General features: G+C 34.7%; 1 protein-coding gene across 1 annotated transcript in view; it reads right to left on the bottom strand.

Moving 5' to 3' along the window:
- LOC111053786 (apoptotic protease-activating factor 1) overlaps positions 1-16,584 on the bottom strand; it is a 195,388-nt gene that overhangs the window by 90,393 nt on the left and 88,411 nt on the right. Inside the window, exons 4-7 of the mRNA XM_039431890.1 lie at positions 15,143-15,279; positions 14,630-14,780; positions 14,158-14,269; positions 13,010-13,115 (exon numbers count right to left, since the gene is read on the bottom strand). Of these exons, the coding sequence (XP_039287824.1) occupies positions 13,010-13,115; positions 14,158-14,269; positions 14,630-14,780; positions 15,143-15,279 (506 nt within the window). The remainder of the gene's footprint in view (positions 1-13,009; positions 13,116-14,157; positions 14,270-14,629; positions 14,781-15,142; positions 15,280-16,584) is intronic.

Genomic DNA, 16,584 nt, shown 5'->3' with positions numbered 1-16,584 from the left:
AATGTAAACAAAATGAATGTTGCTTTGAGTCAAGTTGATGAGTTCAACTTTCAACTGAGAATTGAAAAGGTGTATGCAATGCATTCTCAAGTGAACATGACTAACTTTTATAAGCAAAATGGCTTTGTTGAAACAAACGAACCCATGAATAAAATTATGTTCTTGAAGAAAACAAAACACAAAGTCACCATTGATGTGTTAGTATTCAAAGGTTGTTCCAAGTTGCTTATTTACAAGATGATGACTGTGAATCACATGATGAAAGGGTATTCCCCAGCACCATGTTATGATTAGGAATCCTGTGTTATGCCGGGATTCAGAATAGCATAATCGCTACGCAGTGTATGGTAAGAGTCCATAATTGTGTCTTTTTTCTTTCCTGTAGCCTATTTTTCTTGGCCCTTAATCTTTTCAAATTTCGATTCTTTCCTGTCTTTGTGTAATGTTCAGTAAATTTCTTCTATGATGCATATCTTAACCAATCTTGTCCATAGTCATTTAAATTTGTATTTTTCTGAAATAATTTTGGAAGTTAAAATAGTAGCTTATTTTCCTAATCTTTAAATTGTTGATAAAACTTAACTTTTCTAAAATCTATCCATTGTAGTGTAAATAATTGTTTGCTTGCGGTATATTTTTTTCATCATGTATTACATATTTTAATTATGTCTATTTTTTTCAGGTATCATATTAGGTAATTATGTTTTTCAGAGCAAATTATGTCCCATGTTCTCATCTTTCATTGCATATTGTGCCATAAGCCATATGTAATTAGGTTATAGTTTTCTTCTGGACTTTTAACCCATTTTGCATTTTTTTTTTTTTTTTTGCTGTCCAATACTTTGGATTTTTGGTAGACAAGTAGGTGTGATTCTTTTAGAGGTGTGGGCGTGAACCACATATGGCTGGACTCGATTATCTGACCTACTTGTTTGCAATATAAAAACTTTAAGACTGCAACATCAAATGTTTGTAAAAACTTTTGCATACTTTTGTTTTTGTGGTCCGATACTAGAGTCTGCTATCACATTGCCTTACAGACATCTAGGAACTCTCCACCCAGTCACAATAGTCAACATATTTTTTCCTTCACCAGTTGTTTTTGTGGGAGTGATAGCTCACAATTATAACAAATTAGAGTCATACTTGGAATTTACAAAATTCCATAGTAGTATATTTTATTTAATATACTTCCTTATGAAAGTTCAGTACTGACATGTAGGATAGGCTCTAATTAATCTTTCTCTTCTTTGTATTATTTAGGAAATTTATTTACCCAATTTTCTTTTTCTCTTATTTGTATTTTTTAGGGAACTTATTTACCCATTATCCATCTTGATCATCTTTGTATTGTAACCTTGAAATGTTTGTACTTATTATACAGTCTTCAAATTATGAAATTATTTAAAAAATAAATGGTTCAATTTAGAACATGCTGAAATCTATTCTTATGTATAAATTCTTTTGTTATAATAAATAAACTTTAAAATTTGAAAGTATTAATGAATTGTGTAGCCATATATATGAGATGTATTAATGAAAGTTAACTTGAATAATAATGTTTTCATTAAATAAATACATCTTGTCATATTATTAATTGAAATGAGTTAAAGGTTAAAATTTCTCTAAAGTTTTTGTAATTGATGTATTTTTCTAAATTTGAAAACTGTTTGTTCTATAAATTTTGATATGATTGATTATCGTTTGAAATGGATGCTGGAGTGTATGTAGAATTTTAATGGGGTTTGCTGATTAGAATTTTGCTGGTATGTGATTGTTTTTTGAGATGGAAACCCATTATTGCCTAAAGAAGGAATAACAGAGGTTATGACTTAGAGAGGCAGTAATGAGATAATAATTTTTGTGTTGATTAATAATGTTGATTGCCATAGATGCAGATGATTACTTATGAATATTGATTGCCTTTGAAGCAAAATATTATTGATGTTTTGAATGATTTCTTGTTTAATGATTGATAGTAAAGTTTTGTCATGAAATGTAGTTTGTGTTTAGAACATTGAAAAGTCGAAATAAACTATAGTATCCAACAAACGATGATTAATAATATTGAATAATTTGCTTTTTATAAAATATTTGAACAATGAATAAATGGAAATGAAATTATTTTTTCTAGTGAAATTTTGTAATTGATATCTCCATATTTCACAATATATGTATTGCTGACTGTATAATAAGATGTTAACAAATTTCATTTTATATTGATTATATACTTAGAAATAATTTTCATGTGTATTAGATTGTATTGATAGCCTAATCAAAATTTCCTTTTTAGTTTATAAGCATTTTAAGATAACAGGTACAGCACAGACATTAACATTGAAATAATTATCACGTGAACCTCGAAATCAGCAACAAGTGAACGCCATGAAGAGTGTTAAGAACATTTGGGTGATTTTCGAACTAGTGTGACTCATCAATTGAATAACAACACCAATACCAACGCCAATATCTACACTAATATCTACACCAATAACTACGCCAATATCTGCTCTGATGTCAATATCTACACCAATATCTACGCTGATGCCTACACCAATACCAATAACTACGCCAATATCTACACTAATATCTACACCAATAACTACGCCAATATCTGCTCTGATGTCAATATCTATGCCAATGCCTGCGCCAATGCTGATGCCAATGCCAATATCAACACCGATGCCAATGCCGACACCAAAGCATACGCCAATGACAACGCCAACGCTTATTGCTGACCTTGTATCTCAAACTTCAACACTATCACATTACCTGAAGGTAATTGCCATCCATGTTCACGTTTGCAACTTTGAATACAGAATAACAGTCACAGTATCATGAAAGAATTGATTCAAAAATCCTCTCCTAAATTATTCCTGTATGCAGAACTCTAAACCTTGAACACTGAAAATATCAAAAAACCAAACCTTACCTGAATTAATCCTCACCTAAGTTAATCCTGTATGCAGCGTCTATCTCTTTTCCAAAAAACAAATTACATTGTCATTTCAAGCCTGAAATGTACATTGTATAATTACAAATATGATACAAAATTTACGTGACTCTGTATTGAGTTTGGTATGCAGCCGTCTACTACAAGCATGAGGCAATGCTAACTGAGATGTCACCTGTATCGAGTTTGATATGCATCAGTCGACTACAAGTATCAGCCCAACACTACGTGCATCCAGATCAGCCCAACACTATGAGTATTCGGATCAGCCCAACACTAACGTCATCACACTGGAGTCACACTTAACTGAAAATCATACTGAGTGCCTTAACGGACTGTTTTCCAAAATTTGCATAGATAAAATCAACAGCGTCAATAGTGAAAGAAATGAACATTTTTTGATTTATTGAAATTTTATGTGAAAATTAAATGTAACAATTCATCAATTCATTTAAAAAAAAAAAAATAATAATAATAAATTTTTTATTCAACATACTAATTTTTTTATGCAATAAAAATTGAATTTTTCTATCTATTAAATTTATGTGCAATTTCAAAAAACTATTCTTTATATATTAAACTTTCTGTTGAGATATTTTCCTTTAAATTATAAAGCTAAATCAAAAGTAATTTTGATATTCTATACTTTGAAATATTCTTTGGAAACATATAACAAATGCTATTGATGAATTTTTATAATAATTTTCAATATTATAGGACAACATGTAATGTTTTTATAGAAAAATTGTTACTGTTCTCGAATTTACAATTCAAAATTTTCCATTTGGGTCAATGTAATTTTTTCTTTAAATTTTCAAACAGTAAAATTTTTTATGTCAAGAGGGGGGTATTTGTAATATTACATTTTTTCTCGATTGGAATCGAATCTTCAATTCGAGATCTATAAAACTTTATAGTAAATATCAGTCATCAATATACGGACAACTTATTGACTGAGAATTTATCGTAAATGATTGTGTTGCATGTTCAATGGTATCACTGAAAAAACAAACTCTGTAAACAGAGTTAACAAAATTAACAGATAATATAGAGATGATATATAAAATTTAAAATAACAGTTTCAAAATAAAGTTTTATTGAGAACAAATATAAAATGTGAATTCTAAACTTGTAATTTATAATTTTTTGGTGACGTGTCCGTAACGTAGACACTGGTTTGAAGTGTCTACAAAGCTCTGCTCTGTTCCTTGTAGCTAGGCTTCCTTCTTCTCTCTAAAAATATGGCTGGCTGCGTGTGTTGTAATTTTGTGCTCTCTGAGTATTTTTCTGTTTAAGTGAATTATTAATGTTTTAAATTGAGTTTTAAACAGTTTATAGTGTTCTATTTTGTCTATCATTTGTTTATTGTGTATACAAGCCTATAGCCATTGTTTTTCAACTATATAAACTGGATAAGTATTTAGCTTGTAGTGACTTTAGATGCTTAAACGTGTAAGATATTGTTCTTTGTGTATTTGTGTAGTGTATTGCCAAAATTCTTCTGAAGATTATAAGTTCATTTGCTCTGAAAACTGGATTTCTCATTCATAGGCGATAGATCCATTCATAGTTTACCAAGAATCTATTACATTGGAGCCGATAACCTTCCTTAGGTTAATAGGTGAAAATTTGCTATCCAACCGATTTAGGAGAAATTGGTAGCACGGCAATACAAAGTCCACTCCTTTCTTCGTTAATTGTGTTAGGGGTTGAGCTATTAAGGCGAATCCATCGATAAAACGTCGATAATAGCCAGCTAAACCAAGCCAACTCCTGACTTCTCGCACGTTCTTCGGCTCAGGGTATTGTTTATCCACCTTGATTTTCTCCGGATTGGGTTTCACTCCTTCCGATGTCACCAGGTGACCCAGATAACGAACACAACTTTTCACAAAATTGCACTTTTCGAGATTTACTTTCAAATTAGAATTCTCGAATATTGCTAACACGTGAGCTAGACGTTCTGCATGTTGATTGATTGTTTGACTGTGTAAATAAACAAAACACTCTGTTCCTAAAATTTCGGCCAGGAGGGAGTCCATCAATTTTTGGAATGTATGAGGGGCACCCGTCAATCCAAAAGCCATTCTCTTATACTCAAAATGCCCACCGACTGTGGTGAAAGCAGTAATTTCTTGGTTCTCTTCTGCTATTTTTATTTGGTGGTACCCACTTTGCAAATCCAAAGTTGAGAAATATTTACTATTGCCTAGTCCTTCAAGTGTCTCATTTATAAGCGGTAATGGATACTTATTTGCTTTAGTAACTGAATTTAAAAGCCTGAAATCTGAACAGAAATGATATTTGAGGCTTCCATCGGTTGTTTTCTTTCTTACAAGTATAATCTGTGCACTCCAAGGACTGTTTGACGATACAATTATACCTTTATTCAGCATTTCGGCTATATGCTCTTCTACTACTGGGCGCATGTGGTAAGGTACTCTATAGGGTCTTTTCGCAAACGGTCGTTCTTCAAATGTGGGGATATGATGTTCAACGGGTACATTACATCTCTCTAATCCTGGCTCTTCAAATGTTGTGATATAGCGCTTTAATACTTTACTTATTAACACAGCTTCTTCAGTCTTTAGATGTGATAAAGTCTCATCAATTTGTTTTTCTAATTTTGAACTATTTTCATCCATTGATACAGATGCTATCTGTAAAGAGGGTTCAGTAATCCTCACAGGCTCTGCAATACCCATACATTTATTTTTTAATAGCTGTACTGGATACGGATTAAGGTTTATAACTTTAACAAATGAGATTGAATTGTTGACATGCTGAACACTACGAGCAACCCTTATTCCAGGCAGTGGATCCAATGGGGGTTCGATGAATATAAGCCCTTCCTTGATTACATCTCTCAGAGTAACATCGATCAAGATTTCAGAATGAGCAGGGATAAAAGTGCTTTGTGCGGTATACACTGTAGCCGGTCTTACTTGATCATTTGAACAATGGGTCTTTGTTGACATTCCGCGATCTTTGAACTCAGACCTCCTCCTGTCATGGAGTGGATGGGTGGGGTCGGACGGGGCATTACAGCTTATAGTCTTCCTACTTTCATTTTCACTAACACAATCACAAAAATATGACGTTTCCATACTATTGTATGACTCATTTTGAACTTCACCTACTTTCTCACCTCCAAATGTTATTGAATTATTACCTACATCGATAACTGCGAACAATTTGGATAACAAATCCCAACCAAGCAAACCATCCTCTTTAATCTCAACATTGGCGATGAGAAATCTATGTTCAACCTTGAACTTTAAGACATTTATTTGTAAAACTTGTGCTCCTATCACTGCTAAATTCATGCCTGTCACACCCTTAGCAACAGCTTTCTCCTCTATTAGTTTTACACCTGAAATAGCCTCTTTCAAAATAGATATCTCCGCGCCGGTGTCAACTAAAAATGTTTTGCATTGACCTTCAATCTCGATGGTAACGTGACTTCCTCTACCGCGAGTTGATACTCTTGGAACTATATTGCAATGCCCCTCTCCATGATTAGGCTGAGTAGTTGGGCGACTCCCAGCCAATTTTAGTTTTCCGAGTGTTGTGGTTTTTGGGCACTAATGTTTTCATTTTTCACAGGAGCAGCGCGTTTAGCGCAATTATACGCTGTATGAGACGATTCTCCACAAACGAAACAATATCTCACAAATTTATTGTAGAATTTACGCTGTTGTGACTCAGAAAAATTTCTCTGCTGATTTGGGGAATGGTCTGTTCCGGTGTTGGTACATTCCCTAGCAAAGTGACCCATCCTACCACATACAAAGTAAGGTCCCTTCTTATCAGACTGTCTGAACTGTGTATTTGGATTGTTCTTAAAATATCCGTATGATTTCACATTCTGATCCTTCTTGAATGAAAGAGCGAACACGTTGTCTTGATTTGCTGCGGTCGCTTGTTCAACTCGTTCGGCTACGACTACCGCCTCTTCCAAGGTTTTTGGGGGATGAACTTGTAGGGTTATGGACGCGGAACCAAATAATCCTCGAATGAAAGCTGTCAAAACCGTTCTATCTAGTTGGAGGCGAGCGTATTCAGCTTCTGTAGGATGATCGTTGGGGATTGGTATTGCTTTTAAGCCTAATTATCGACAGCGATCCGCATACGCGCGAATTGGCTCATTCCGGTGTTGTTTAATCGCACTCAACGCGAATAAATGACTTTCAGGTTCTCGTAACTCTTTGAATCTTCCTAGAAGAACTTTTTCATACTCGACAAAAGTTGCTCCCTCGGATAATAATTCGGGATGAGTGTTCAAACAGACGCAGCCCCAGATGTTTTTAATTTACATATGAGCTTTTTATCGTTATCAGACCAATTACCAGACTGTGCTACAAATTTTAAATTTTGAATAAATTCCTCTACTTTTTGTCCACCTTCCTCACCTGAAAATGTTCTTACAAGTGATTGTAAACCTAAATCCTTACGTACTAAAGTTGTTGGTCGAACCTTCTGACTGTTTGAAGCATTAACAGTGTCTAACTCTTGCTGTAATCTAGCTTTTTCTAAGTGTTCACGTTCCGATTGTGCCCTAAGTTGTCTCAATTGTTCTTGGAAACACTCTATTTCTGATCTATCTACATTTTGAACAGGTAGATCAGGTTGTACTGGATTCATCTTGAAGGGTTGACTTGAAAACTTAAATTTTGAATGGTTTCTCTGAAAAATCTTATTTCTATTAATATAACAATTCTATTTCCATCTAAGATCTGATTATAATAAAGTAATCAACATTCACTTTCTCAATTAAATCTATTTTTCTATTCAAATTTTCTATTATTTTCTCGTTTCTAACAGTGAATTTTGTCCCATGACTCCGATCTGGTTCGATAGAGATCTTTGCAGTCTATCCCACCGCACGCCACCAGTTTTGTAACCGCCCTTGATGGGGGTTGAAGAAATCTTATTACTACTTCAAGGGAGTCATGGGAACTGGATAGACAAAAACATTGTATTACCTAAAGAATTTCTCATTTATTATGTCAATTACTTGAAATTTAAAGAATGAAATATGCAGTACATTTTATCCAAATATTATTCCTACAAAAACTACCTGCCAATAAGATTCTGCTAACTAGAAATTTTACTACAACAATAGTTTTACTAATTAGGGTCTCGGCCGGGTGAAAATGTTTTATAAGGAGCTAGAATTTATAGCATTTACCCACAGCTATCACTCCCACTGTAATCCCAAACCACAGGACACTCACGTATATCATAATGCCGGAAAAATAACTTAACTTTTTGCAATACGGTATGGATTTTGATCCGCTTGGTACCTCGGTTGTTTAACGACTGGAGGTTTTCCGTCCGGACAACTTCCCCCTCTCCACGTCAGTGTGCCAGAAGGCCTTACTGCTGCTATTGGAAGAGTCGGTTCTCACGAGATTCGGCAAGCGGGTACTTGCCAGGTCTGCAGTATTCCTCTGGGAAAATATCTACAGGCTACCAAACATCCGCCTTGTCCTTGCCTCGTGGAGCCCTCATCCGTGAGAACTAGCAAATATCCCTGAATTTGCTGGTTCTCAGAGTAGTTTAGACATAAGTTAGCAGAATCTTATTGTCGCTTCAAAAATACTACTTACTAAATTATATATTTTCTCACTAAAGTCCAACTACGAAAATATTATTCTAATATCAGAGTCTTTTCTCCTGAGAAATCTTAAATCTAAAACACGAAAAAAATCAATCAATAAATAAGTAATCAAATACTACCCATGTCACACTACAACCTAGATGTATAGTTTTATTTTTATTTATTTATTTTTATCTAGCTGACAAAAGTCAAAGACCTGAATATTTGTGTGTGTGTGTGTGTGTGTGTGTCTATGTGTTTGCCATACGCTAATAATTGACCGAGCGAAGTGAGGTCTAAGATTCAAGTCGACGGTTTGTCGTCGTCATCAGTCCTGATGAATTTAACTCTTACTTTTTGTCAGTTGTGCGAGATCTAGTTGCAGACATACCTGTAATGACTCCGGTGGATCAGGGGGAGGATGTTATGCTCACTGGTGCAGTCTTTACAAATTGGAGGCCAATTGATGAGGCCACTGTGATAAGAATAGTTTCTGGTTTCAAAAACTCTCATAGTCAGGATGTATATGGCCTCACCATTCCTGTTCTAAAACGAATCATTCATCTGATTGCTGCTCCACTCACAAAGTGTATAAATCAATGTTTGAACGTGGGAGTTTTCCCAGACGAGCTGAAGATTTCCAGGACTGTTCCAGTGTACAAGAAGGGCCCTAGAACTATGATGGGTAGTTTTCGACCGATCTCTATTGAGCCAGGTTTTGCCAAAATCATGGAGGTTGTTATGAGGGAGCAGTTGATGGCCTATTTTGTGAGTGAGGATCTCTTTTCATCCTGTCAGCATGGTTTTCTAAAGGGTAGATCAACCATCACTGCCGTTGAAAAGTTGATAGAGGAAATCACCAATGCTTTGGAAGGAGAATCAGTGTGCCTTACAATGTGTGACCTCAGTAAGGCTTTCGATAGCATTTCTCATGGTGTCCTGCTGAAGAAGCTGAAGTCATATGGAATTGGTGGGGCAGTTTTCAGCACTCTGTCCTCTTACCTTGACAACAGACGTCAGGTGGTAAGTATTGATGGAGCCACCTCAAGCAGTGAATTGGTAGAGTATGGAGTGCCTCAGGGATCGGTTCTGGGCCCTCTCCTCTTTATCATTTCAATTAATGACATTGGTCTGAAAATGAACGCTTTGGTATATGCTGACGACACTACACTGATCAATAGAGGACGTGATGTGCAGTTGCTGGGGCAGGCTGCTGATAGTTCTTTGAGGTCTGCTGAGAGATGGTTCAACCAAAACAAGTTGCTGCTGAACAAGGACAAGACACATAAGCTTCTCTGCTCCTTGGGACAGGCTGGTCGAGTGGTTGAAACTGATGTGAAGTTGCTGGGTTTTTCCTTGAATACCAGAATAAGCTGGACAAGTCATATTGTCAATGTTTGCTCAAAGCTGTCCAGTGCGCTCTATCTTCTGCGAAAGTTGAAATCGGAAATTGGTGCCGGATACCTGCTTACTGTCTACTATGCCATGTTTCACAGCCATGTATGTTATGGACTTCACCTGTGGGGTCACTCTGGACGACTTGGTGATGTGCTGCTTCTGCAGAAAAAGGCTGTGCGAGTGCTGACGGGCAGTGACTACATGGCTCACTGCAGACCACTCTTCAAGAGGCTAAAAATGCTTACTGTTGTAAATCAGTACATTCTTGAATGTCTGGTTCGCATCAGAGACAGAGCTAGGAGTGCTGATACTCGTGGTGGGATACATGGCTATGAAACCCGTCAGACTCACCTCATCAACATGCCAAGATGCCGTTTAGCAAGGACTCAGAGGAGTTATCCTTTCATTGCCTTCAAGATGTTTAATAAGCTGCCAGAGTGGGTCAAGGATAGTGGAAGTGATAGACAGTTCCGAGCAGTTTTGAGATCACTCTTGGTGGAGCATCCATTCTATAGCCTGAGTGAATTTCTCGATAGTGAGATGACATTTTGAAATTTTTTTTGTGACATGTTTTAAACCCTGACACAGTCTATCCAGCAGTGCTGGCCAATGACCTAGAATAAAACTAAAACTAAACTTTGGCATTTCTCTTAATGTTTAAATGTTTATATGTTGCGCATTTACGGCAAAACGCGGTAATAGATTTTCATGAAATTTGAAAGGTATGTTCCTTTTTAAATTGCGCGTCGACGTATATACATGGTTTTTGGAAATTTTGCATTTCAAGGATAATATGAAAGGAAAAAGGAACCTCCTTCATACGCCAATATTAGAGTAAAAATCAGACTACAGAATTACTAGTAGTTCTGTGAACAGTAGACCTCACGCAGTATTCTCATCCACAAGTACCTGATTGAAACTATAGAGCTTATGTTAACATAAAAGTGTTTTACATTTACCCTTACAAGCTCTATCAGTTTAGTACTATGTACCTATGCCAGCGCACAAACCCAGGTTTTGCTGGCTTTGTCAGATAGAAAAGTTATTTTTAATTTAAGAGTTTATGTTATTGGAATCTTATTATGTATTTCTTGCTTGTCTATCATTTTTATGATTCATAGTCTTCATCGTATTGTTTTCAATTTGACAAAATAAATTTGAATTGAATTGGATGGAAATACAGCAATAGACTGGCTCCTCCACACATCTGTGTAATAACTAGTCAGCTGATTTATGATGAATAATTCTATAGTCTGATTTTTACTCTAATATTGGCGTATGGAGGAGGCTCCTTTTTCCTTTTCTATTATTCTTGAAATGCAAAATTTCCAAAAACCTTGTATATACGTCGACGCGCAATTAAAAAAGGAACATACCTGTCAAATTTCATGAAAATCTATTACCGCGTTTCGCCGTAAATGCGCAACAGATAAACATTTCAACATTAAGAGAAATGCCAAACCATCGACTTGAATCTTAGACCTCACTTCGCTCGGTCAATTATTCATCATAAATCAGCTGTCTAGTGGACTATAATACTACCCGTTCAAAAACATCGAACATCTTGAAAGTGTATCTTTCCATCAACGTTAGTAGACAGTTAACTATAATACCACCCGTTCAAAAACATCGAACATCTTGAAAATGTATCTTTCCATCAACGTTGTAGACAGTTGCAGCCAGACCTGATAACAGCGCTCACACTCACATTCCAGGACGAAACGTCACGGTACGATAGGACAGAAAGCTCTATGATTATTTAGGATTTTTTCTAGACATTTTCAATTGATAAATTATTTATTAATTCTTGAGAAAACATAACAACAAGTCAATGTAACCATAGAAAAACAATAGTGTAAGTAGATATCCCATGGTATAGGGAATTTATGTCGCATCTTTTACTGTTATCTCAAGCCGATTACTGTCGATTATTGTAAATGTTTACTGTTTCGTTGGGGTGAGAGTGTATGAACGGCACAATTTGAGAGACTATCAGCGTCACATAGGTGCATGGGAAAGAACTAAGTGAACTATCGGCTTGGGATAACAGTAAAAGTTGCGACATGAACGCCCTATACCATGGGATATCTACTTATGGTATCGTTTTTCTATGAACTTACTGAGCGCGAGGTCTACTGTCCACAGAACTACTAGTAATAATAATAATAATCTTAATTATGAACATTATTTGAATTTTGAACAATGAAATTTATGTGATCTCTGTAGGTGAGGGTGAAGTCTATGTAGACACCCAAATCCTTTATCACATTGACTCTCTGAAGAACCTCATCTAATAATTTTTAATCAGCGAAAATCTGCTGCTGCCTAGTGAAGACAATGAATTTACATTTCTTCACATTTAAGGTCTTCACACACCTTGTTACGAGTATCTAGGAATGCCTCAAAGAAAGACGTAGCCGTCCTATCTCGCAATATTAAATCCACTCTACGCTGCTGTGAACGAGACAGATTGCTTACCTTGGACTTAACATTGAGAAATGGGATGGCTACGTCTTCCGAAGACTTATCTATAGCTACATGTAGCTAGGTGTGTAGAGACCTTTAGTGCTAGATTGTTTCTCTCACTCCAATCATTCAACCTGTCCAAATCATCCTGCAACGTGTGAAAGTCCTGATCATCCCGTACAGTTCGATAAATCTTTAAATCATCTGCATATATAAGACTATTACTGTTTTTAATACACTCTGGAATGTCATTTATGAGTAAAAGGAACAAGATCGGCCCTAGATTACTTTCTGAGACACACCTGAACCGCTAGTAAAATATTTTGATTTGATAAAGATTATTAACATATACAAAGGATAAACGCTAAGGCATGAGAGGAAGAAGGCGACCATTTTGGGTGTGAAACCAGAGGCAAACCTTTTCTGCAGAAGGGTCTTGAGGTATCAAAAGATCTTGAGTAATCAAGGTATTAAATTACTGTATGATAACATGGAAAAAAATATTTGGTGTCAAATAGTTTTGTATTTAATTCTATAAGTACTGTTATTCAAAACAGACTTCATTAAAGATTTTTGATTTCTTGACTTACCTTTCGCGTCTTAAAATTTCAGTTGTCTTTTTCCACAATTCATTATTCAAGGATTCCTTATTTTGCTGAAAATGTCTAGCAAGAAAATGTAAGAGAAATGGAAAACCTGAAAAATGTTGTTTGTATATATTATGTTATATTGCATATATTACATTGTATTATATAATTATAGTGACGATTATTATAGAACGTTTTTTGCAGCTCTTCCTTTTATAATCGAAAAAATAATTCTAGAAATAAGAAATTAATAGTATAAATAAAAATCTAGGATATTAAGCACTATGCATTTTTGTATTGTTCAAAATCAGAATAGAACTAATTTTTATCGTCTTTATTGTAAAAAATCTAAACGCCAGTGTAAAGCGTTGTTTTGTTTAAGTTTGCAGATGAATTATTCAATATTCCACAGATATTATATTCAATATTATCACCCAACTAGTTCAATCAAAACATCTTCGACAATCAAAAAGCTTAGATTTTGTCGACTTAATAAGCATACTATTTTATAAATTACAAATATAACATGACATATATGAACGAGTGAGGAATGTTTTAAGGCTAGAGCACAAGATTTCTTTTTCTAGACAAGCCAATTATTTAACAAAAAATTCATTTATTTTATTGTAACACTGTTGTTAATTGGTGCATAAATTTGATTTGATTTGATAACCCTAGTTTTGGTGCGAACTGTAAAACTCAGAAGTTCAGATTTCATAAAAGTCTTACAATACCTTAATTGATTTGTCATGAGCTTCATCTAAAAATTTTCATTTTGGAAATTATGAAACTGTACAAGAGCGATAGGATGTAAGTAGACATTCCGGAACCTTGGAATTTGAGAAGAGATCAGACATGAATAAAAAGTAACAACACCTCATTATTAAGCTGTGGCTCGACAATACAAAGGCAAATGTTTGCTAGCCATCATAAAGCACTGCTAAATTGTTTTTTTTTTCGTTAGGGCTACTCTTGAATATAAATAAAAGTTTCATATAGCCGAAACATGTTGTAAGAAATTTTAAATAGGGTACTTAGATTTATATTTTTATTTATAAAATTTTGAACCGAATAAATATTATACGAGTGATTAAAAACTGATTGAGAATTTTAGTGTATCAGAATAGATTAAAATATAAAATATTGACAACCTTGAGTTAATCGAATTATCTCATTGGCTTCTTCTGGTAATTCCGATAAGTTGAAACCAGTGGCCTGAGAAAGTAGAATCTTAGCTTCTTTATCTGTTAATCGAAGATCAATCTGAAATAATAATTAATGAGTTGAAAATAAATAAATACCTGATTTAATTAATTAGTAATATGGAATAATAATATCGGAGTAAAATCTTAATGATCAACTAAAACTATAATCAATTTATGATGGACAGAAAATACAAAATTGATGGGATTTAATTGATGCCCAAATTCAAAAATATTGCTTCTTTGATAAAAATGTACTGAGAATTCTGTGAAGTGAAAATCTAAGATACATAACCCTATTTTGAACATTTTAATGTTATCTAAATTTGGGAGGGAATTAGGACAACGTATCATGAGTTTTTTTTCTCCTGATCGGTGTCTTCTTGTAAAAATAAATAATATAAATGACTGCGATACTTACTTTGATTTGCTTGACTTCTTTTGTAGGCTCTCGATTAACAATGTGTTCATCGTGTGTTATTATAAGCTTCTTGCAACTGAAGTTCAAATATTTCACATTCGAGACCACATCATCAAAGACAATCATGGCATTTTGTAGGTTTTTCTTCTTTCTGAAACAAAATCGAACAAATCTAACACTAAAAAGTATTTTAACAGATTAAAAAAGTTCTTCCGAAGAGAATTATGGAAGTATGAAACGTATTCAAGACGTACACGCACGTTAAATATATGAAATTGAAATGAGAGTAATCTATTATTCATTACATCTAAAATCAGACAGGTCAGTTCAGTTGTTGCTCATCAGGCAGGTCTATAAACGCTTGCTATTCAAAATTGCATATTGAGATCTATTTTATACAATTATTTCAAGAGCCAACATTTTCAAACAGCCACGATATAAAAATCGATAAAAAATACAGAATGACTACAATATTAATCAATTGAAACAGCATAAATAATCTGAAAAACTTACATTATATGAGCAATTTTCGCTTCGCAATTGATGGGATCCATTTCGCCTACAAACTGATCACCATCACTTATTAAATTGAGAAGTTTTTTATGAATATGCTCAATGTTCTTTAGTTCGGATATCCAGAAGACGTTGCCCTGAAACACAAAGAAAATAAGAAAAATACTTAATCTGCTTAAAAGAGAATTCTATTAAAAAGTAAAATTTCCTAAAAGAAATTATAATTTTAATATTCCAGTCCATTCATTCTGATCCATATTCTTCTGACAGTCCTAAAATAATAATCTCTAACTAATACCAATAATTAACTTACTTTATCGCATATAAATAAAATTCTAAATGAATTGAATAAGACTTTACCAGACAAGGGGAATAGCTTATTTGGAGAGGCTTTCAACAGTATAATTACAGAAGTCAAAACTCCTGTAGTGGGCTGAAACTAAGATATTCCAATTGTATAAAAAGGCAGAATTGAAAGACCCTAAAAGTTATTGATGGATTGCTTTAATTAATACTATTGTTTTGTAGAGTGAGAGGACTGTATCTAAATTATTATTGTATTTAATGAAAATACTTGCCAAGCTGGAATTAAAAGAAATATTTACTGTGAGCAAAGCTATGGAAATTCTCAAATTAGTACAGATAATAGACTCACCAGTCGTAATTTTTATATGTGCCAAATTATCAATTATAAGGTATTGGAATCGAAATACAGGATGGAATATAGAAATGAGAAGGATAAATACCTTTGGGAAAGGAAATACCTTTCTGATACTCTGATACTGTGGCCTGGTGATGATTGCAAGCTGCTTGGCGATATTAATTTCACTGCTCCTTGCTTCTCCCAAATATTCACAACATTCATTAAACACTTCAATCAATTATTGTCATATAATGTCCGGCTAGACAAATAACAAAATAACAAATAAAGTGAGCCGGTACGGTATGGCTTTGTACACTCTTGACTCCGTCTGCTTTCTTTCCCGACTGACAAGAAAGCCTGGGCTGACGACAGTTTTTGACAATCCACCGCCAGGAGGCAGCACCGCACGGAACAGCGCTACGTCAACGCGCGAATGGCCACAACATTCCCCCCCACCTGAAAAGATATTTTTCAGCTAGGGCAAAGACAAAAATGACGATTATATAATACAAAAATCCAAACATGCAACCACAACCAAGAACACAAAAAAAACCAAGATTCACGACTACACCCTCCACTAATGAGCGGGTAGTGGGAAAAGTTTAGTGACTGGTCGTTTAAGACACCCATTCTTCAAACGCACCAAAGCCACTCTCACTTGGCCGTCCGTCCCTGGAAAAACTTGTTCCACGATACCTAGTGGCCACTGCAGTGGAGGGAGGTTCGGCTGATCCACAATTACAACAGTGCCTACTTCAAGTGGAGTAGACGATTTCCACCATTTTCCTCATTCCTGAAG

This window comes from Nilaparvata lugens, chromosome 7 (assembly GCF_014356525.2).
Source record: "Nilaparvata lugens isolate BPH chromosome 7, ASM1435652v1, whole genome shotgun sequence".
Classification (NCBI taxonomy): Eukaryota; Metazoa; Arthropoda; class Insecta; order Hemiptera; family Delphacidae; genus Nilaparvata; species Nilaparvata lugens.
This window is presented reverse-complemented; position numbering and strand designations above follow the sequence as displayed.